At 56.0% G+C, this 22,823-nt stretch overlaps 1 protein-coding gene across 1 annotated transcript; it reads right to left on the bottom strand.

Annotated features, from left to right (window-relative positions):
- Positions 1–16: 16 nt before the first annotated feature.
- Positions 17–18,311, bottom strand: C26H8orf58 (chromosome 26 C8orf58 homolog). The gene is made up of 7 exons (XM_074939985.1): positions 18,108–18,311; positions 9,657–10,342; positions 5,539–5,703; positions 4,940–5,135; positions 4,159–4,271; positions 3,321–3,439; positions 17–2,002 (listed from the first exon to the last, which is right to left on the bottom strand). The coding sequence occupies exons 1-7, from the start codon at positions 18,154–18,156 to the stop codon at positions 1,900–1,902; spliced, it is 1,431 nt and encodes a 476-aa protein (XP_074796086.1). The 5' UTR covers positions 18,157–18,311; the 3' UTR covers positions 17–1,899.
- Between the last annotated feature and the right edge of the window lie 4,512 nt (positions 18,312–22,823).

The following is a 22,823-nucleotide window of genomic DNA, read 5'->3' as shown; positions in this document are numbered from 1 at the left end:
CATTCCCTCTGGGGCACCTGACATTGGCCACTGTCGGAAGACAAGATACTGGGCTAGATGGACCTTTGGTCTGACCCAGTATGGCCGCTCTTATGTCTGAAAAGCACTGGTAAGTGCTCTATAAATGCTAAGTACCAGGAGTTACAGGTATCAGTGATGCTAAAGGGGAGTGGGTAGGCAACAGAAGCAACAACAGGAACGTACAGGGCAGGAGGCAGTGCTGGGGATGACCTTACTCCAGGTACCCAACATCCTTGGATCCTGGGCGACGTGGGCATTCAGCATTAAGAGCATGGTCACAGTTGCATCTTCTCTCAATTCCTCTGCAGTTCTGCTCCATGCACTAGTCATCACCTCTGAAGAGACGCCTGAGTAATGTCCTCCATGCAGCCTGGCTCTTTAGCTCACCTCTGTTGGTGGGGAGAGGGTTACCTTTCCACTACGTGTTACTCCCTACTGCGCTACACTGCCGATTTGTCCCCAGTGCCGCTCCCACGCAGACTCCTCTGCAGCCAGAGTATGGCTAGATCACGAAGCCTTCATGAGGGTGACACTGGGTGACCAATTCTCCCCTTACCCGAGAAGAGGGGCTGGCTCGGCTGGACTAGCAGCACGTGGCACTTCATGCTGCACTGGTCTCTCAGGCCGAGCTGTTATCGCCACAATATGGACAGGCCAGAGCGCGAGAGGGGAGGATCCTGGGACTCCTGCATGGGAGACAGATACCAACAAGCTGCCAGGACGGCACACGTACTCCTGAGTCCTACCACGCAGAAAGGCCCTGCACGCACAGACTCCCCCCATTGGCCAACCGACTGCCCAGTAGCATGGGAGCGTGAGAAGGATGCCCCCACCTCTCGCTTTACCGATCAGGATGCAAAACTCAGTGGGAATTTATTTTTGTTAAGTGTCTAAGAATCCATCAGCCTCCATAAGCACCTCTCTCCATCAGACCATATAAACACATTACATACAAATACACTGGTGCATTTACAAATTGACCAGGTGCAAGTAGTGGTCCACTAAGCAGTCAGAGGAGTTCGTTCACATTTGACAATGCCGGGAATTTCTCACTGCAGTGCAGAGACCCCAGCGCTGGAATCCTAGCTGACGCACGGGGGCTGAACAGAACGGGAGTTTGGATGGACATCCCCTTAGGAGGAAGGGAGACTTCCGGTTGCACACAGGTCAGCCCCATAGTTCAGTTAAGGTCTGCGGGAGAGCGGCCCGGTGGTCAATGCTCCTTGTTGCCCACCGTTGAGACCCGGATACCAAGAGCAGCCTTGGAGCTGCCTGCAGTCACAGGAGGACGAAGGTGGTGGGAGAGAGTCAGCGAGCAGTGCAGCGGGAGCGCCTCCTAGCATCTGCAGCAGCAGGCTGCAAGCTAGGAAGTAGCAAGATTTCAGAACCAGCCTGCTAAAGACAAACATACCCGGGGGAGATGCTGGGCAAGAGAGTGAGAGTGTGTGTGTGTGTAAACAGACACCAGAGGCCTTCTGGGGCTCACCCAGCTTCCTTGAGGACCTGCCTCAATGGAGGAATGGGCCTCCTAAGCATGCCCACCATGAGGTGTTAGTAGGGAGAGCGTGCACCCCAGCGTTCAGATGTCTATGCAGGCTTGATCCGCAGTTGCTTGGCTTCTACGTCGCAGCTCCACAGGAACAGAAGACAGAGCAACACCCGCCCCTCACTGCCCTCCTTTTTCCACCGAAGAGCCAGAAATCCCGTCAACCTCATCGAAGCGGACGAGACTGGGAAATCCAAACCAGCGTCGAGGGGGCAGGGGGATGAAGGGGACCCTTCGTGGAGAGTGCGTACTGCTCCCCCGCTCACGGCAGGGAAGTCTCAGCAGCTTTAAATCCTTCCTGTCTCCAAGAGGCTCCCGCGGCCTCGGGGTGCTCAGCGCACAGAGAGGGTTTTCGAGCGGTGTTTCTTCACCCCCAGCGCTGGCAGGAAGCTCCTCCTGGGGTGGGAGCCGTGTTTCTCCAGTGAAGCGTCCAGACTGCCAGGGAAGAGCAGGGGGTGGAATACATCAGGCTGGGGACACCATACGCCCGTGCCGGGGCACGTGTTCCCCTGTCAAATCCCACGTCAGCCAGCAAACTACACCCACGGCCCTGTGGATCCCAGCCCATCCATTGCCACCCAGTCACAAGCCGGAAGAGGCACGGAGCAGGGAGAAACAGCTATCCCCTTCAGTTCTCCCTCAGCCCCCATTGCAGAGAGACAGCTGCATTGCCCTTCCCAGGGCAGATGGTTTGGGAGGCACTGCACCACTAGGGGGCAGTGATTTCACTTCCTTTTCCCCCTGGACTCGGATCACACCCAGTTACCCCAGACCACGAATGCCCTATGCATTTCTCCTTCTGCCAGGCAGCTGCTGCTGCTCCTGGGGTCCCAGTTGCTGGCACCTGCCCAGTACAGGGTTTCTGGAGGGAGAGGCAGCATATACAGGCCTCTCAGGAGGGGGCGCTCCTGGGTGGGAAAGGCACATGGGGCCTCCCATCCCTAGGTCCTGGGGTGCTGGTGCCCAAGGAGGGATCTCCCACCTGCTGATGGCTTGGTGGCCTGGGTGAAACAAGTTCTAGGGGCCACCCGCCCACAAGAAGGATGCTGGTAAATTGGAAAGGGTACGGAGAAGAGCCGAGAACAACTAAAGGATGAGAAAGCCTGCCTTCTAGCCTCGGACTCAGGGAGCTCCATGCATTTCGCTTAAAGAGCACGTGAAGGGGTGACGTGATCACAGTCTAAGTACCAACATGGGGAACAAATATTTAATACTGGGCTCTTGACATCCAGCAGAGGAAGTTGGAACTAGACAATTCCGACCGAAAATCAGGGGTACGTTTTTAACCTTGCGGGTAATTAACCGTTGGAACAACTAACCAAGGGCCGTGGTGGATTCTCCAGCACTGACACTTCTCCAATCAAGATTGGATTTTTTTTTAAAAGAGATTTTCTCTAGGGATTATTCTGGGGACCTTCTCTGGTCTGAGCTAGGCCAGCGGTCAGATTGGTATCAGAATGGTCCCTTCTGGCCTTAGAATCTGTAAATTCTGATCACAGACGGGACAACCTGGGACGTGCATCACAGACGGGACAACCTGGGACCCTTGTTGGCATCCTCAGCAGAGAGGCCAAGGATCAAGTGGGCCATGGAGGCCACTTGGGCTCCCTCCAGGATGGCTGGGCGGCACCAGGGGGAGCCTGCCCAGGCTGTACCCATGCTGGGGTGAAGGCCTGCAGGGCTTTCCCAGCAGTCTGTTCACAAGGAGCCGCCTTCTCTTCCCCACTCAGTCTCTAGACTGGGGCAGCCTTACCGACAGTGTCTGCTGTCGATGGCCGACTCCCCCAACGGGGAGGGCTCGCTGGCCCGGATGGATTTCCTGGTGATCCTGTTGATCAGCACTTTGACTTTCCCCCAGTGCGAGCGGTCGTTCTGAGAGGGAGAGAGACGGCAGCGGTGAAGGAAGGCAGGAGCGAGGGCAGCGGCTTCTCCTGCCATGTAGGGGCGAGCCAGAGTCCTGGCACCCGAACACCCAGTCCTCGTTCTCAGGGATAACCCTCCCCTCGGGAGACATGGACAGAAGGGCTTTCCCTCTGGTAGGGGCACAGGAACCCCAAACTCCTCCCCAGGGTAGAGCGTTGGGGATGGGGAACCAAGTGTCTCAGCTGCTGGCTGTCAGGAAGCACTTCCAAAAAGCCGTTTCCCCTGCAGCTGCTGGAAGCAGGGGCAGGGCGGGGGGGTGTCTCAGGCTGGGCGGGCATTGCACAGCGCTACTCTCACCTGGGGAACAGCTTAGCAGGCGGCACCCGGAGAGAGACAGAACATAAGAATGGCCATGCTGGGTCAGACCAAAGGTCCATCTAGCCCAGTGTCGTCTTCCGACAGTGGCCAATGCCAGGTGCCCCAGAGGGAATGAACAGAACAGGGAATCATCAAGTGATCCACCCCCTGTAGCCCATTCCCAGCCTCTGGCAAACAGCATTAGAGACACTGGGCAAGTGCTGGCCCAGCACAGGCAAAGAAGGGCACCAGAAGTAGATGCACGTACAGGGTCTTCTCAGCATCAGGAGGATTCACATGGAGTTCGTAGGGGATCCTTCTTTTCTCCCTCCTCTCCCCCCGGTCCTTGCTCTATAGGGCATTAAACCTACCCTGGGTCTCATGTTTGGCGGTAGGGTATGGGCTCCCGAGTCCGGCTGATCCAGCAGGGTGGGTGAGCTGACGCAGTGCATTGCCGTCTTCCTGGAGCAGACCGGCTCGTTCTCTGCAGGGAAGAGACAGCATCGGCATCCATTATCCGCTGAGTTAAAGCAACCAGCCCAGATGTGGCCCCACGGAGAGAACTCAGGCCATCTAGCACCAGGGCCAGTCCTGGGGTCAGTACTCCCTGCTTGAATGGTCTCAGAGTTGCACACCCACCTGGGAAAAGCCTCAGTCATCATTCCTCAAGCTTAATTTCAGAGCCCAGGCCTTTTTAATGCCAGAGACCCTGTGCTTGGCATTTGCCTGGGGGGATGGGAGACAGACAGACTTCCTGGTCAGGGATCTCGCTCTCCCCAGGCTAGCGGGGACAGCACACCCAGCCCCAAGGGGGCACGGGGCATTGCTCTACAGGGAGAAAACTGGCTAGTGGGGAATCCAAGGGAGCTCCTGCCAGATTGGAAAGTGTGGGTGGGCGGGTGGGGGCATATTCACGGGAGGGTGGAGAAATTCTTAGCAGCAGCCCTTTCCCCTTCCCTAAGGAATGAGCCACCCCAGCAAGGACATTCGATTTGCACAGCATGGGTCTCATTAATTTTGGGGGTGCAGGGAGAGGCAGGGTTCTTCCCCCCCACCCTCCTACTCTGGCACAAGTCAGGAGCTCCTAGCCGCCAGGACACACAGGAGAAGGGATTGGGCCTTGGGGCTGCTACTCAAGCCGGGCTCACTCACCTGAGCTCCTGGTCAGGTCCTGGAGCACCTCGGTGTCTGAGACCGAGCGCGCCCTGAAGTGGTGGGGCCTCCAAGAGTCCAGAGGCAAATCCTCCTCCTTCATTTCCACCTCTGCCCTGCTCTCAGGTGCTGGGTCCGGCTCGGACAGCCCCAGCTCTTCTGAGGCTCTGCATGGCCTCTCCTCAGAGGGCACCGCCTGCCAGGGAGAGAGGATGCATGGAGTGAAACAAGCTACTGCGGGGACTGGGGTGGGGAGACCCCTAGTCATTCCCACCCTCATGGCAAGAGGAATCCCAGAGCCCAGGGAAGACCCACCTTCCCCTTCCACCTCCCCTCAGCTCCTCAAGAGTATCTAAGGAAGCCCCACCATGGCTGGAGATCTAAGAGGACAGAGGACCCCCCCCCACACACACCCCACCTTCCTCCAAGGGGATCACACTGCAAGGTGTATCCCCCAGAAAGGGGTGCTGCACAACTGGACAAGCAGCTGCATCCTCCCTTCCTCCTTCCTTAAGGAATGGAAAGACCTGGCCACTGTACTCCCACCCTGGTTCCTAGCCACACTCATCCCCCCGTGCCCCCCGCACAACCAGCCTTACGTTCTCAGCCTGCTGGCCCCACAGCCGGCTCTCCATCGCCTTCTGCTGCTGCTGGAGCTGCAGGTTGGCCTGCTGCAGTTGGGCAATCTTCTCCAGCATCAGGCAGACATGCTCCAGGTAGCGCAGGCCCTGGCCCGGCAGGGTTAAAGAGGGGTCTCTCCGCACCTGGGGGATCACACAGCACAGAGCATCAGGCACGGACACGGAGCAGCATGGGGGACAGGGCACGACCTGCAGCTCTCAGTTGCTCCAGCCAGGGCAGCACTTGTTGCTCCTCCCAAGTTTGTCAATGTCTTGCAAGGGGTCAAGGTGTCCAAAAACAAATGCAGTATCCTGGGGAGAGGTCCATGGAGGGGCTATTCCCTACAGGGGGCCCCATCCCAGGGGGAGCTCACTGGAAACACACAGCTGGGGACGATCTCCGTGGTGGGGCCTGGACGGGACAGATCAGCTCCTTCCCAACAGCGGCTGTGTTCAGACTGCAATTATCCCCTGCATCAGTTCCTGGCTCCCAGATCCCACACTGGCCTCCCCAGGAACCGCACCAATGCGAATTGCTTATGCAGCCACCTCCAGCCTCTCCCGCCGTGTTAGCGTCAAGGTCTGTGCTGTGAACACGCCACGCCACACCCTTGAGGGGTGGGCTGAGGCAGAGTGAAGCTCCTAGCTGGAGATCTGGATTTGCAGGAGTCCTGTGGGGGGAGAGGGGGGCCAGATTTCCTCCTCCCCCACATCCAGCCTCTGTAGCCCCCCGACTGCTGGCACTTCCCCAGCCCCACACGCTCTGGAGAGGTAGCTAGAGAGATAGCAGCAGCTTAAGGGATTTAAACCAGATTATGAAACTAGGGCATCTCCAATTATGCCTGATGCAGGCTGGCTCCATCCCGCTGCTCACACAGGCAGAGTGGGTTGTTTGTTGGGTTTTTTTGTTTTGTTTTTTGGGGTGGGGGGGAATCGGATCTATGCCAGGGACAATCCAAGAAGAGGTGGGGCTCAGGGCTTATTCAGTTCTAAGAGCAAGCAAGGCGCCAAAGCTGCAGGGGCTGGACTCTGCCAGCTCCATCGCTCCGGGACCTACAGGGACACCCAAGCCCTACACCTCCTCCCCCTTCCCAGCAGGGAGGCACGGAGCAGCAGACAGACGCACTGCACCGGGGAGGGACAGAGCCGTGGACGGACACATCACGGCAGAGGACAGGTTGCGTTCAGAGGGTGGTTAAACACATCACTGTGTAATTGGGGTTGGGACTGAATGAAGGTTACATTCCCTCAGGTCACTGCCCTCCTTTGCTGGCTGGGGAGGTTGTGAACTTCCCTCACAGCAGTGCCCTGCCTGCTGCCACACCAGCTGGGAGTACTGTTATGTTATGCCGATGGGAAGCAGCAGCCCTTTCCCCACCCAACAGCTCTTCTCAGCCAGGCAATCCCATCTCAGGTCACTGGGTCCTGTCCGCATGGCACCTGTACCCTGCCATTGGCCTCTGGCCCTTGGAACCGATCCCGCAGCCCTGAGCTCCGGGGTCTCCAGGTGACAGGCCAGAGCTCCGGCCAGTGACCAACCCAGACAGGGAAGCCCAGACGACCCCCACAGATCCTATGCTTCGAGTCCAAAGGGTTGTGGGGAGACAATGGGCCTCTCCGTATCTACCCAGCCTCCTTGTGTCCCAACCCCCATGCCGGACGCCCAGCGCCTGGAAGGCAACCACTGGTTCCAGACACTGGATAGTCTCAGCTGCTGGAAGTGGGGGGTCTCAGGCTGGGCAGGCATTGAATGGTGCCACTCCTGCCTGGGGAACTGCTTAGCAGGGGGCCGGAGAGCTGCCCCACATAGCGAAGGGGAGAAGAGAACAGAGGAGTTCCGGCAGGAGGGCTGCTCCGTCTGGCAACGCCGGATCTCGTCCGCTCGGCCTAGTGGTCTCCCGGCCCCTCAAAGCCCAAGGGTGGGTGGGTCTCTGAGTGGCAGCTCTACACGGCTAAGGCTGCTGGCTCAGGAGAGGAAGGCCCTCGCCCACAGCATTCCTGCCCCTCTCCAGCTGCGATGGGCTGCCTGCCAAGCCGCTCTTCACATCACAACGCCCTACCTGCTCTGCTCACAGCAGAGGGAACTCCTTTCTGTGCACCCACAGAAATATTTTCCTCCCGTCCTCTCCTAAGCTCTTTGCTGATGGGCGATTCACTCTCCCCCACCACCTAGGGGACAGAGCCAGGGACTGGGAGTCGGGAGTCCCAAGTTCTATTCCTCTTCCACAGACCTTGGGCATGTTGCTTTGGCTCTCTGGGCCTCAGTTTCCTCATCCGTAGCAGAGTTACGGGATCTCCCAGGAGAGTTACGGGTTATCAATAGCTATAAAGAGCTTCAGGCCAAGCATCGAAACTTCCTCTCTAGTGCTGCCGCAAGCTCCCAGCCCCACCACCACCCCCACGTAGCCTGTAGGAGCTGCCCCTCACCCTGGCAGTCAGTGCAGGGGATGACCCCAACGTGCCACTGTCTATTAGCACATGCCGGGCGAGGGACTACAGCATCCCCAGAGGGCTCTGTCCAGTGGGCAGGCCCCACAGACAACCTGGGACCTCTAAGGGGCAAAGGAGGATCCGACCCACCTGGAGGGAGGGAGAGGAGATGGGACCAGCCAGCCTCATCCCACACCACCACTAACCCAGCAGAGCCAGGCACAGATGTAAGGCCTCAGAGCTCTATCCCTCAGCTCACTAGCAATAGCCCTAACGAGCCATTGCAAGCATGCACCAAGCAAGCCACGCTGCACGGACCAGCACATGGCATCGGAATGAGTGCTCTGGAGAGGGACAGGTGCATCAGCAAAGCAGCTGGGGGGGACAATGGGAGCAGACAGGATCCCAGCAAATTCCCTTTCAATGACCCACAGGCTAGCCCTGCAGGGCCCTGCCATCCTGGGGGAGCTGGCACTGCCCCCATGCCAAAGAGAACCGAGGTCACGTGACCAGAGGGCACTGCATCTCAGGTCAGGAATCACCAGGACACTCTTACATCAGAGCCGGGTGAAACCTCATGACTACAGCTGGCCAAAACTTGATTTCTGGTGGAGCATGCAGGTTCAGCAACTCCGAGACAGCTCCCTGAATTGGTGGGGGGGGGTGTGTGATTTTTTGTGGGGTGGGAGAGGGGGCCGCAGGGAACACAACGGATGGGGGAGACGGACCACAAAATTCCAAACCGACAAGTCAAAATGATTCAACTGAAAATTGTTTGCTGTATTGCTGAAGCCACGTGGGTCCCAGGACAGGGGAGACACCGGCAGGCAAGGTGGGGGAGCTAATATTTTTTATTGGACCAATTTCCGTTGGGGCAAGAGAGGAGCTTTCAAGCTTGAAGACGAGCTCTACGGAGGTCAGAACTTGTCTCTCTCACCAACAGAAGTTGGCCCAATAAAAGATGTTAACTCCCCCTCCTTGTCTCTTGATTCAAACTGACTTTTTTTCCTGAAATTTCCTTCCATTTAGTTTCAAAAATAAAAAACCTTGACATCAAAACCAAACCTCCCTTTGACCCAAAACTACGTTTTTTCCAACTCTTCGAACTGCCAGCAAACTGGAAAGTCGGTTATTGGCTCAGTTCTACTGACAACCAGCCCAGCTTCTGCCCACGCCACTCGGAGCATCCCGGCTTAGTCATCACAGGAGCGGTGATGACACCGCAATCTAATCAGAGGCACTTACACGTGCTTGTGTCATGGGATGGAAATGTGGAGCATTTCCCTATCTGAAACCGCCCCGCCCTCCCTGCGGCAAGATGGGCTAGGGATGGGGGGTGACAGCCATCCCGTCTTCCCTGCCCCCAGTGCAGGGGAGAGAGCACGCGGGCTTCCTCGCAGCAGTGCCTGCGCCCAGACCACATCGCCCAGGGCCCCAGGGAGCTGGTTTTCAGCTGCTGCTACCTTTACGCTAGGGCATCGGCATGAGGACGCTGCTCCATGCTGAACCACGGTGTCTCTTAACCCTTCGGCCCCAGAGAGGAGGCCACACCTGCTGGAAGTCAGTCCAGTTGCAACAGATCTTGGGAAGGAGGGGGAAAGTTGTCCCTCTTCTCCACCCTGGCCAGCCCCTGTTGAACCACAAGGAAGCCCATTCCTGGCACTCACCTCCACCTCCGCCTCCTCCCCACAGGACTCAGTGCTCTGTTCCTCTAGGCTCCGGCGGCCAGAGAGGGCTTGGCTGTGCCTGTCTGCAGCCCCACCTTGACCGCTCAGCTCCTGCAAGCCGTAGGAAGCCAACAGCTCCAAGTCCACCAGGTTCAGGCTCTTCCGGCCGAGCGGCTTGGAAGAGCGGCTGGGCGCATGGAGCTTCCCGGAGCGCTGCATCACCTGGGCCAGCTTCTTGCTGACCGACAGGTTCCGGAGGTAGGCCCGCTCCCGGAGAGGCTCCGGCTCCTCTGGCCCCTCTGCTTCGGGGCAGCCCTCCTCTGGGTCGCTGGCAGCAGAGTCTGCGGTGGAGGGCTGGAAGCCATCAAGACAGTCCAGGGAGAAACTGCTCTCCGAGCCCAGCGGCGTGGAGGGCGAGTTCTCGTTGCCGGCCATCTCCACCCCAGAGTCCTCCGACTCCGACTTGAGGAGCCGCCCGCTCTTCGGGAAGAGGCCCAGCTGGTGGGGGAGGCCAGGCTCCGTCGGTGACCCGGCCTGGTCCCATAAACCCAGCTCACCGCTCATTCTGCTGCCCCGCTGTGGCTCGGGAGCGGGATCCATGCTCTCTCCGGAGGCTTCCTGCAGCTTGCGGTAGATGCTGGCCGAGGTTAGCACCACGCAGCTCTCCCAGGGCTTCTGTGCGCCATCTGCGAGGCAAGAGAGATGCATTGTCAGAGAGGCTGTCTCTCTCCCTCCTCCAGAGGACCGCAGCCCTGTCTTCTCCTTACCTGTGGCTATTTGAATATGGTACCTGCCCAGCCGGCAAGCCCTCCCCAACTCCAGCCTTCTTCCCTGTCCCATGCCTATCCCTTATTGCTCCATGTGCATACCAAGGAGAACAACCCAGCTCCCGGTGATTCAGGTGGGCGGGGCATTTCAGGGAGAAACGCCGCAGAGAGCATGGGGGGGAGGGGGCGGGAGAGTTCACCATGGAAGTTTGTGCAAAGGGTAAAGACAAGCACGTGCCTCTGTGTAATCCTTGGGACATCAGGGGCCAGCCACTGCAGTCCTCCTCCGCTCCCCTCCTTTTACGAGGTATGTGTCAATCTAGCGCTCACTGAAAGCATCATTCTACCCAGAACCAGTCGGTCAGCCACGTGCAAGTCTCCCCCACCCCACGCTGCGAATCCTGACCCACAGCTTTGCCAGCGCCTCAGTCCTGGCCCACGGCTCCCCAGCTATTCCAGCCCGGCACGCTCCCACAACTCTGCCGATGGACTCCAGCTCTGCCCTGCTCTTCCCACCTGGCTTTACTGAGACATCTCATCTTCCAGCTCTGGGCTCCCCGTTCCAGCTCTGCCGATGCACCCCAGATACCGCCCCCCCCCCCCACTGTTAGTCCATTTCTGGGCCTCCTGCACAGCTCCGCCAATGCACTTCCATGCAGCACCCCCTGCTCTTCCAGTCCCAGCCCTCTCCTGAATAATTTGGGACTGCTGGATATAGAGAAACACGCCACTGTGAAGACACAAGGCTCCCCCTCCTCCATCCCCCAGGTTTCCAGCCTCCCAGGGAAACCCAGGCGTAGGGACTGAATGCGCCACTCGGCCAAGCTGCCCTGCGTCACGCTCCTTTCCCCTGACCTGGGAGCTCCAAGCTAGAGCACAACCCTCCATGAAGCCCTGGGAGGCGTGTGCATTAGGGGTAGAGGACACAGTAACTGTCTACAGATACCTGGGGGAGGTGACCGAGAGGCACAAGCGTTATCAGGAAACGTGGACCCTCTCCAAGAGGGATGGGAGCTGCTGGTGTTTGGGGCATTTGTGACTGGAGTGGACAGCAGGGACGGATCCTGCCCTACCCCTGGCCGCAGAACACAGAGGTCTGATCTAGCTTCTGCAAGGGCAGCTCAGAGGGTCACTTGCCATCTCCCTGGAAGCTGAATCCATCTCTCTACACGGTGACCCCAGCCCTCCCCTGGCAGCTGGGTTAGGAACTGGGATCCTTTGACCTCAAGTTCTTACACCCCACGGGTGGATTCAATCTGCCTTTTGCAGCCCATTGTCAAGCCTGCATCTGACAGCCCAGCGCATCCCAAGTCTCCCTGGAAACATCCCCTGGGGCCCGACCCAGATCCCAGGTCCTTTGTGCAACGCATTGCTGAGGTGCTTTGTAAACAGCTCCTTCCTGGCGCCAGGCCCAAACCGCATTCCTTGGCACTGAGCGAGCCAGGGCTCCGCTGAAACCGCCACTCTCACCACGTCACTCCATGAGCGGGTCAAGTGTGTCCCAGCCTGGGCAAGGGAGCTGGCACAAGGGCTGTCAGCAGGTAGTGCTTTCATTTGGGCACCAGAGCCCTGCAGCATGGAGGGATAACTTCCCAGCTCCACGCAGGTCTCCCTGCCCCACTCCTCACGCTGTCTGTCGGCAGGCACCAGGATTTAAGAGCCCTGTTTCTATACTTCCCTCACCACTAGCACACACACGTCATCCTCCCCACAGCTATTAGGGATACCGACTAGGGACAACATACCCCAGCCTGATCAGGGAAGCCAGAGGGAACAGATCCGCCAGCAACACAGAGCCCAGCACCATCCTGTGGAGGCCAGGAGGAAAGAACATAAGAACGGCCATACTGGGTCAGACCAAAGGTCCATCAAGCCCAGTATCCTCTTGTCCTCTGACAGTGGCCAATGGCAGGTGCCCCAAAGCGAACGAACAGACAGGTTATCATCAAGTGATCCATGCCCTGTCACCCAATCCCAGCTTCTGGCAAACAGAAGCTAGGGACACCATCCCTGCCCATCCTGGCTAATAAATTCATGGAGGATCGCTCCATCAATGGCTATCTAGCTCCCTTTTGAACCCTGTAATAGTATTGGCTTTCACAACACCCTCTGGAAAGGAGTTCCAGAGGTTGACAGTGTGCTGCGTGAAAAAAATACTTTCTTGCGTTTGTTTTAAACCTGCTACCTATTAATTTCATTTGGTGTCCCCTTGTTCTTGTATTTATGAGAAGGAGTAAATAACATGTCCTTATTTACTTCCTCTATACCACTCATGATTTTATAGGCCTCGATCATATCTCCCCTTAGTCGCCTCTTTTCCAAGCTAAAAACTCCCAGTCTTATTAATCTCTCCTCACACGGAAGCTGTTCCATACCCCTAATCATTTTGGTTGCCCTTTTCTGAACCTTTTCCAATATATCTTTTTTGAGATGGGGCGACCACATCTGCACGCAGTATTCAAGGTGTGGGCGTACCATGGATTTATATAGAGGCAATACGATATTTTCTGTCTTAGCACGATTCACAGCAGCGTTAACGGGTTCCACAAGGAGCCAAATCCTGTCATCCCTGCCTGCGAGGGTAAGTCAGCCCAAAGCAGGGCTCTCAGGAAGGGAGGGATGCCCTCCCATAAGACCAACCCTGCCAGCCACTAAGGTCCCCGAATCTGGGCTCTGACTCATTCTCTCTCCAGCAAGGATGGAAAAGGGCCTTCCATTGGCTGACACAGCCCATGCCCCACACTGGGTTCAGCACAGCGCCATGCCCGACCCATACCACAGCATGCGCTCGACTGCAGCCAGCTCCTCCGGTGAGTGCCTGACCCAGTCTCCAGTCGCTGCCCAGAGAATACAAGTCACCCACTCTCTGCTGGGAAACAAGACGATGTTCCCCACGCAGTTTACAACCACAGGGCCAGGTCTCTGCTAGGGGAGACTAAGGCTTGGGATGGGCCTCTCTGCCACCATCACATGCACCTTCAGAGCAAGCAATATTACCCTTCCCTGATCCTCAGACACTGGGCCTGCCCCAGAGCCCCCCAGCAGGGAATGTTTCTAGAAACCAACACCATCCCTCTCCACCTCTCTGGCATCCTGGGAACATTAGAGGCCAAAGACAGCTTACACTTATCTATGCAGCAGGGCTGGGCTCAGTTCCCCGACCTATGGATGCTGCATAGCCTGGGGAGGGCCCAGCAGTGAGATAGCTGGGTCAACTGCTTATCTATGCGAGACACAGGCAGGAATGCATCTGCCATCACCTTGCAATACCGGACATAATTGCACCCAGTGTAACCAGCAAGACTCACTCGGAGATTGCAGTCCCACATCTCCTCCCATCACAGGTGCCCAAAACCCGCAGTGTGAAAGTGTCAGGAAGTAGGGGGAGGGGCCCAGAAAGCAGATCCTCCAAGACAAGACAGACAAGCTTTCATTCCCACGCTGCCAGACAGGTGGATCTAGGCTTTGAGTCACAAGTGCTAGCAGTTGCACATGCCCCCAGGTGCCACATGGGAGGAAGCCCTCCAGATGGACTACGATCTAGCTATCCGTTAAGAAGCCTTTCCACCGGCTGACCCCAGCCATGGGCCAATATGGTGGTTTAGGGCTCCAGAGTGGCTTTGAGGCAACCAACCAGCCACATAGATTTCAGATTTAAAAGTTTTATTAAAGCCAGTGTTAAAAAATGATACAGTACACAGGTTAAGTAAAGAGTGTCTGTACATCTGGGTGTAGTGCTTAGATTATCCACAAATACAACGTCTGTTTTTAAAGTCATAAGATACATACAGTGCATAATCAGCAATGACCAAATGTAGGTGAATAAATTTAAGAATACAGTTTAGATATTAGCAGCCAAGCATTCGGGTACATCACTCATGAAAAGTAAAACAGAGAGTTGGTTGTGGAAAGCAAATACAGCAATGAGTGAAGATTGTCCCTCAGCCATTGAGTATTGAGGGTAGGTTGTCCATTAGAAAATACAATCCATGAGGAAAGTATTTCCGTTACTTTCCCGACCGCGCTTCTACTAGGACACCAGTTTATTTCACGCACCTCTCCTTAACCACACACAACAGCCAGAGTTGTTTTAACAAGCAAAGCTCCCCCAATTCCCTTATTTCAGCTCCTTCCTTAAGCAAAAGATTACTCTTACGATTCCTATGAACTAAGAACAAATCTTAGATCTGGACCGAGGAAGTGGAAAGACCACCACACAGACACCAACATTTCAAACTTGAGCATCTACAAAGCTACAAAGTTAGATCAACAGTTAGGACCCTGAGTAAGTGACTGGATCTTCCAGAACTGCAGGTGCTCAGAACATCTGAAAAATGGGTTAGATCACTCAGGGTTTGTCTACACATGAAAGCTAAACTGGACGAAGGAAGGGTATGAATTTAAACCTGATTAACTATTCTGGATTAGCTTTATGTATGGACAGATTTATGCCAAATTAGCTTAATTCCGGATATATTGGAAGTGGACAACACCCCATGTGGACAAGCCCTAAACACTGATTTAGATACCTAGCTTTATTGACACCTAAGTGTGAAATGTAGGAGCTGGCTGTGGTCAAGCACATGTCATGGTATGGGTCGGGCATGGGCTGTGTCAGCCAATGGAAGGCCCTTTTCCATCCCTGCTGGAGAGAGAATGAGTCAGAGCCCAGATTCGGGGACCTCAGTGGCTGGCAGGGTTGGTCTTATGGGAGGGCATCTCTCCCTTCCGGAGAGCCCTGCGTTGGGCTGATTTATCCTCCCAGGCAGGGAAGACGGGATTTGTGTCTGGAGACCAAGATGTAGGGCCACGCCTGGACACACAGACTATCCAACACAACTACATCATCTATTGTTTGCCCCCCATTATAGGACAGCATCTCAGCTAGTTCTTTATGTATTTAATCATACACCAACAATGCTACTACAATAGTTTGCTTTGAAGATGCATCTGGCTGTGCCAGAGCTATGTATGAACAGTCACCAATAATTGCCTCACAAGGAGGTGTGAGTCAGCTCAGCTAAGCGCATACCCATGTAAAAAAAGAGATACTAGAAAGGTTAAGTAACTTGCCCAAGGTCACGCACCAACTCATGAATTCCTGGACTCTGGCTTCATGCTCGGTCCACTAGACCACATTTGCCTCACGCTCCAGGAAGTATCCTGACCAAAACAGAAGTGGCCCGAGACCAAGATTTCATTCATACCATACATTGCAGAGTATCAATAGCCTATTGGTTTTAAGCAAGATAAGACAGATACCTAAACAGCACATGCTACCAAAAGGCAGATGCATGTAGGACTGGCAAGCAGATTAGTGCCCAATCAGATAGGCAGCAGTTAAATCTGCAGCATTCCCCATTTCCTTTAAACAACAACTTTGCAATTAATGGCCAAAACACACCTTGCAGGGACGTTTTTATACCAATTCCAGTAATTCCCAAATATTTCCATCAGCCCGCAGGGACTGTTAGCTCCACCTCCAGTTTCAAGGTGGGGTGGAATGTACACACACAAGGTAGTTTTACAAGGAAAGACCAGAGGGAACAGATTATAACAGATACGTGGGGCCTCTTACCACCCTCTCCGTCTCGTGCGCACGTGTATTTAATGCTCATATTTAATGTTCATGCTAGTGCAGCCCTGCCAACTTCCTTATTCCCAGGACAGGCACAGCACCAGTAACCGGTGTGTAAGCCCTCTCCACACGTCCACGCTGCCAACATACCTCACTGCTGACCAAGAGGAACCCCCTTCCAAGGGAGTTCAGCCTGCATGGACAGCCTGCTCAGTTCTTCGCCTTAGTCTGCGGCCGTGGCTACTGGTAGCTGAACTGGGGCTTTCGGTTACTATTGATCTGAGCTGGATTTGATCCCAGAAACCAGAGCTGACAGTCTCCTTGTTCCATCACCAATCCCAAACCAGCTAGCCTCCTCCAACATGTAGCTTAGCCAGCTGTCCATGGCACACCTCCACTTGGACATAGGTGTGGCATGTACACAACCCCCACTCACTGCTGGCTTCTCGCTGTGAATGGTTTTCGGTTCCCTCTCTCCTGCATCCTAACCCCATTCCCTGCACGGCTGTGTCTTTCCCACCCCTCTGAGGAGTCCCCTTCTCCAGTCTGGAAGAGGAAATGGGGTTCAAAATAATACAGGGGAAACAGGGCAGGGCTGAACTCAGAGCTAGGCTCAGAGGGGAGATTGACTGACACCCCCAACCCCTCACGTCAAACAGCAAGTCACTGGAAGAGCCAGGAACACAACCCAGGAATCCTGGCTCCAAGACCCCTGCTGGAACCCCCACTGGAATTGTTCTGGGACTCAATTTCAGAGCAGAACAAGTGTTATTGCTCCTCATGGGACTGTGTTGTGATCTCCACTGGAGGGCGGCAGTCCTGGTGGGACAGACAAAGCCACAGACAGGGGCTGGTTTGAGTCTCCACTGCTCAGCCAGGTCCACACCAGCACACAGCTAAACTGGTTCAGAAAACCGGTTTCACCAGCAGGTTGGATAGTGGCTGCCCTACAGACATGGCCATGTTTGACATCAGGTATCAAGAACAGCAGCCCAGTCAGTGCAAAGAGCAAGTGCCCTCTCTGCTCCAGAGGTCCCCAGCTACGCTCCTTGTCTGTATGGCTGGCTGGCGGGGTCCCCAACGTGTTTCTGTCTAACAGGGGATTCTGGTATGGAAAAGGTTGAGAACCACCGAACCACAGTGGAAGCATGAGAGTGCACTCGCCCAATGGAGCCACACCTGGGCTAAACCGCTGATCGGAGCCATGGTCAGGGATGACCCTGGAGACCTGCACCCCAGGAGGGAGTGAACCGCAGAAGGAGCACAGTTTGCGTGCTGTAGATACATCCATCCCCCCTCCAAGGGAGCTCTTGCAGAAAGCGCTGGCACCTACTGGCATTCCGGAAGCCCCTTCCAGAAGGACATGAGCCCAGGAGTCCCCTGTGCTGGGGAGGTCAGAAGTGAGGGAGCCCATCCCGGTGCAAGTTCGCTTCACCCCTTCCCTCAAAGGGCAGGAGCTGCGGTGTGGAGCATTGTGCCTTGGGGCAGTTTGTTTGCCTGGGCTGGATCGCATAGAGCCCAAACGGCAAACAAATCCAAAGCCTACTAACACCTATTAGGGAGCAGGGAGCGCCCTAGGGTGCTTGTAGGCCCCACACAGAGCAGCGAGCTCCCCAGCAATGGGACACCCATCAAGGCACCCAGAACAGGAACCTTCCCTAAGGCGCCCAAAAACAAGGGCCTGTCGTGGGGGCGACTTGGGCCAAGGGAAAGTCTGGGAGACAGGAACCGCAGCAGGGCGCAGGGAGCCCCCCACCCCACGGACCCAGGAGCAGACTCACTCCCTACCACCGGGGCGCATTGGGCGTAGGCACAAGGGGACACAGAGACCCCCTGCGAGGCGCGGGGAAGAAGAGAGCGCCCGGTGGAGAGGGGAAGGTCTGGGGGAGAACCGGGGCCGCTCTCGGCTGCGGGCAGGGGAATCTCAGCGCCTGTCCGCGGCACAGGAACGCCGGGGCCAGCTGCGCGCACGGACGGGAGAGCCCCGGGGGCGCAGAACCGGCCCCGGCCCCAGCCCCAGCCCCGGAGCGCAAAGGGAGCGGAGAGCCCAGGGCGTCCCCAGCCCTTCCGCGGCTACCACCCACAGCCACCCCTCCGGGGGCTCACCTCGGCTCCAGAGCGGCTCCACGGCGAAGACCCGCCGCCTCCTCAGCATCTCCCCGCAGCTCTGAGCGGACACCGGCTCCGGCGCGTCCCCTCGCGGGGCTTGTGCGCTTGGCACCGGCCAGGCACCAACCTTGCCCCGGGTGCGTGCCGCAGGCTCCGGGCGCTCGCTCTGCCTGATCCAGCCCGGCCCCCCTCGGTGGGCTCCTGGCCGCGGTCTGCGGGGAGGGGTCTGCTAGGGCTGGGTCACTCCCAGAGGACGGCTCCCCCCGCCGGAGGGGCGGAGAAAAGGGGGTGTGAGGGGGGGGGCGTGTTGATGAGCAGCAGGGGGGTTGGAAGGGGAGTGTGGAGAAAATCTCTAGCTCACGCCCTAGGCAAAGGCTCAGGAGGGAAGAGTCCTGCCCAGCCAGCCCTCGGTGTGCTTTGCTGCAACTCTTCCTTTGGTTTGTGAACGGGGAAATAAATCACTCGTCATAAAGCTGTCGAAACCTCTGGTGCCCCATCCCCTCTCCAGGATCCAGGAGAGGCAGAGGGAGCTAATCCCCCACGGACACGGAGAGGGGGTGGTTTGCATAAAGCCCAGCTCAGGAGGGAGGGTACTACAGCCACCTGGGCCCGGATCCTCAAAGGCAGCTAACTCACTGGCGGAGCTGCTGCCTTCCCCCAAAGCATGATGCCCAATACCTAACCTGATGGGGCAACGGTCTGATCTACAGGCCCACTCCTCCTTAGATGATGCCCTTTGCACCGATTTATCAGACGGGGAAACTGAGGCACAGAGAGGGGAAGCAACTTGCCAAAGTGCAATTCAGTGGCAGAGTTAGGGAGAGAAGAACCCAGCTCACACTAACCCCTAGTCTACACTCCCAACAGAGGGCAGGGGCTGGAGTAACGGGGATGAGGAATGGAAAAAAATTATTACACCTGTAAAAGGAAGAAAATCCCTTTCAGGGCTCAGGGCACCTGCTATTATTGAGAGAGACAAGAAGTCAGGCCTACCTACAGCTGCCCTCACACAGATAAATGGGGATTGGGAACCCAAATCCTCTTGATTAGATTAATCACCTTCATCCAGCACTTAAGAGGCCTAATCCTCCAGCTAAAAATCAATGCACTTGTAAGGAGAAATTAACTGCATGCACACGTAGCCCCTCCTGTGTCCTAACCAAAGGCTGGGTATTTCCCTGCAGGGCTACTACTGCTCAGAAAATATCTGCATCTCAAGACGTGTGGTAACATCCTGTTCCCCTCAACCAGCCACCTGCCTGGTTGCGTCTCACTCCACAGGCTCCTGTCATTAAATGACCCACCCACACAAAATTATTGGAAGGTTTCTGTCATCCCCTGAAAAAATTGGCTCACGGAGGTTCTCAGTCTCTCTCTAAGAACAGGGAAAGCAGCCAGCCAGGTTCCTACTAATCCACTCCCTGGAGGAGATTAACAGTGCAGGGCATTTAACCCCCATCGTGCCAACAGCTGTGCCTGGTTGGGGGCTGGCCCCCAGGCCCAGGGAAGGAGGGAATGTGGCACTGGGGTGAAAAAGGAGATCAGCTAACGGGGGAGACCCAGGGGGGCAGAGACCCTTGGGTAATGCCCACTGCTGCAAAAAGGAACCAGTTGATGCCACAAGGAGAGATGAGGGTTGGAAAGGCCTCCACAGTTAAAGAGAACACCCTGCCCTACCATCATCCAGCTTCCCCCTCCTCTTCTGAAGGCTGGGCAGCTTGTCCAGTGCAAGGAAGAGGCAGTATCGCAGGGCTCTGGACAAGCAGGTTCTGGAGGTGACAGCAACCTGGTGCCTTGCACCAGGCACATGCCAGGGTCTCTCTCGCACTGCAGAAGGCATTGATGGGGTGTCGGCCCGCCATGCAGCCAGGCTCACGGCTCCGTGGAGGAACTGATATCCTCCACAGGCAGCAGAACGAAGAAGGAGCGGGAACTAGCGCACTGAGGATCATCACGCTCGCCCCGTGGCACTGGGTGTCAGGGCAGGCTAAGAGGAAAGTGCATAGCCTGGAGCACAAGCACCCGCAGGCATGGTTTGGAGGGGAGGTGACTGGCCGGATGTCATTCAGCCAGCCCAGGCAATGCACTGGCAGCAGGTGAGGAGTGCAGCTCAGGGCCCCTGCTGAGTGGAGATATGGGGTCACTAGGGCATTTAATTCCTTCTAGGCAGCAGTTTAGACCGTGCCCTGAACAAGGAAGGAGCTCCAGTCCTAACCAGCAGCTAAAGCAGGGAACTCCACTTGGCATCTGCCCAGGGTACGCTGCTATTTCAGAGCTGGCGCTCACCCGCAGCCATCAAGGAATAATGAAACAAAACACTGAGGAGCAGTATGGTTAGAGCAAAGGAACTAGGAGTCAGACCTCCTAGTTGGGAGTATGGGCCAATGCTTAGAGCTGGGGAGTCTAGAAGGCAGGGTTCCCCAGGACTTCATTCCTCAGGGTACTGGCTAAGGGAGCAAGCTCCCTTTGTGCTCAGCACTGCACGAACAGAACAAAAAGACAACCACTGCCCTGAAGAGATGACAAGCCAACTATTCCTATAAATATTTGCCAGTCTCTAAGGTGCCACAAGTACTCCTTTTCTTTCTGCAACTACAGACTAGCACGGCTGCTACTCTGAAACCTATTCCTACCCTGCCACTGATTTGTTTTGCAGCCTCGGTTAAGTCATATGGCTCCACCTTGCCTCAGTTTCCCCATCTCTCCAGTGCAGGGCTGAGGCATCTGGAAGGGCAGCAGTGTATGGATGCTTGCCCTGCCCCAGCCTGTGCAGCATCTATTTTACGGAGCGGCAGGTTTCATGCGGCAGGGCTGCCGCTCCAGGGTTGAACTCATTGTAACCCCTGAGAAAATAGCCAGGTACAACAATTCCCTTGGAAACCAGATGACTATTTTATTTGTGTGTTTATATCTACACACACACACACTTTGCAGGATGCTGCAGACACTCGGAAGGAGGGGGCATTCGTTGTCGGTGCACATGGACAAGGTGAGATGAGCCATCAGCTACAATAATACAATTCACACAGCCAGATTTTTCAACTGTTCTCTGTCGGACTCTCAGCATTTACGTTCAAATCCAGGACAGCGTCTGGTTTTTTGCACCCTAATAGACAGCCCAGCCCAGCCCTGCCAATATGGGCTGGTGGGATCAGGAGACAGATTGGAAAACAAGGAGGAGAAGATGCGAATTTCCTTGATGGAGTGTTAATGTGGAAGCCTAATTAAAGCTCATAGACCTATCAAGAGTGTTAACCATTTCACTTCATAGTCGGTGAAAGGGGCGTGGCCGGGTGTGCAAAGCAGGCCTGGGTTCTATTCCTAACTCTCCCCGATCTAGCGTATAAAGCAGGGATCTGGGAAGCAGAATTCCTTGGTTCTATTGCTGGGCCTAGGAGGGAATGTGATCAAGTGGTTAGAGCAGGGGTGAAGTAGCAATCAGGAGTCCTGGGTTCTGTACCCTCCTCTCTGAAACTGACTCGAGCTGGGTCCTGGAGCAACTCACTTCCCTTTGTGCCTGTTTCCCAATTTGTTCTTTGGGGAGAATACCTGCCTTCCTCACAGGGGGTTTTCAAGGCTTACCTCATTGGTCTGTAAAGTGCTCTGAGATCCAGATTGCAGGGGCTTAGGGGGCAGAGACCTATAGGGGGTATGCCCGCCCAGGCTTATGTGTGTATATTTTATATATATGAACATACATATGTGTGTGCAGGGCACATGGATGTACATGCATATTTGCAGGCATGTCTCCACGTATGCATGTTGTGTGTGTGCTCTTAGGCCTGTGGGGGCCCTGGGTGCTGACATGTGCCTGCCCAGATGCCTATGTACATGTGTTCTCGGCTGTATAAGGTCATGCATTTGAGCATGTATGCAGGCAGGCATGCAAACGCTCCTGCATGCCCGTATGTGTGGGCGCCTGGTGTTGTGTGTATGTGCTGATGTGCATGTACGTGCAGGGGAGGGCGGGTGAAGAGGTGAGGGAACAAAAGGCCCCTCAGCTAATCCCTCCCAAGGCCTGCTGCACTCAGAGGTAATTAGGTGTCAAAAGGTAAATAGCTGCTTAGCTTCCTGCTGGTTCCTGGGTGGTGACTGCTTGGGGCAAGCAGCGTGGGTGCTTGTAGCGAGGGGGTTCGAGCCGAGCAGACACTAGAGTCTGGCCCATTGCTTCCGGGGGCCTTGTGGAGATGGTCCAAGGGGGTGATGAGATTTCATCCAACGCCTTGAACTAGATCCTGGCCAGTTCCTAAGATGCACAACAAACAAACCCCTGCAGTCATGGGGCAGGGCTCGGTGCTGGGGGTGGGTGCAGACAAACAGAGCAGGCTGCCTATGCAGATGCAAACAAGGGGCAGTTATTGGGGTAAAGAGATGTTGAATTCATTAGGGGCATTGTTTCCTGTCTTAGGTGCATCTAGCCACGGGCCTGGCCACCTCACCCTGCTTTCTCTTGTCCAAGGCTGTGCACTGAAGTGGGGGGAGGCTGTCCCTCAGGAGCAGAGACCCAGGCATGCACAGATACAGGCCCACCACTCAAAAAAGCCATCATGGGTAGGGATGTAGGCTAACCCTGGCAGGCATCGCATAGGTGCCCAGGGCTCCCCACAGGCACAGTCCCTGCCTACTGCCTCTGTTGCCCAGCAGGCTCCCAGGGCTAAAGGAAGTAGCCCCCCACTCTGCTCCTAGGGCAGGGAAACACATCCAGTGCTGGCT

The sequence above is a fragment of the Natator depressus genome, chromosome 26 (assembly GCF_965152275.1).
Source record: "Natator depressus isolate rNatDep1 chromosome 26, rNatDep2.hap1, whole genome shotgun sequence".
Classification (NCBI taxonomy): Eukaryota; Metazoa; Chordata; order Testudines; family Cheloniidae; genus Natator; species Natator depressus.
Note: the sequence above shows the minus strand (reverse complement) of the source record. Positions and strands in the feature narration are given on the sequence as shown.

What these genes read in the sequence shown, in the direction of transcription:
- C26H8orf58 (XM_074939985.1), bottom strand. Translation starts at nt 18,156, where the DNA reads ATGCTGAGGAGGCGGCGGGTCTTCGCCGTGGAGCCGCTCTGGAGCCGA. An exon ending in GGAGCCGCTCTGGAGCCGAG is followed by an intron (nt 10,343 to 18,107) that starts GTGAGCCCCCGG and finishes CTTGCCTCGCAG; the next exon opens with ATGGCGCACAGAAGCCCTGG. An exon ending in CGCCAAACATGAGACCCAGG is followed by an intron (nt 3,440 to 4,158) that starts GTAGGTTTAATG and finishes TCTCCCTCTCAG; the next exon opens with AACGACCGCTCGCACTGGGG.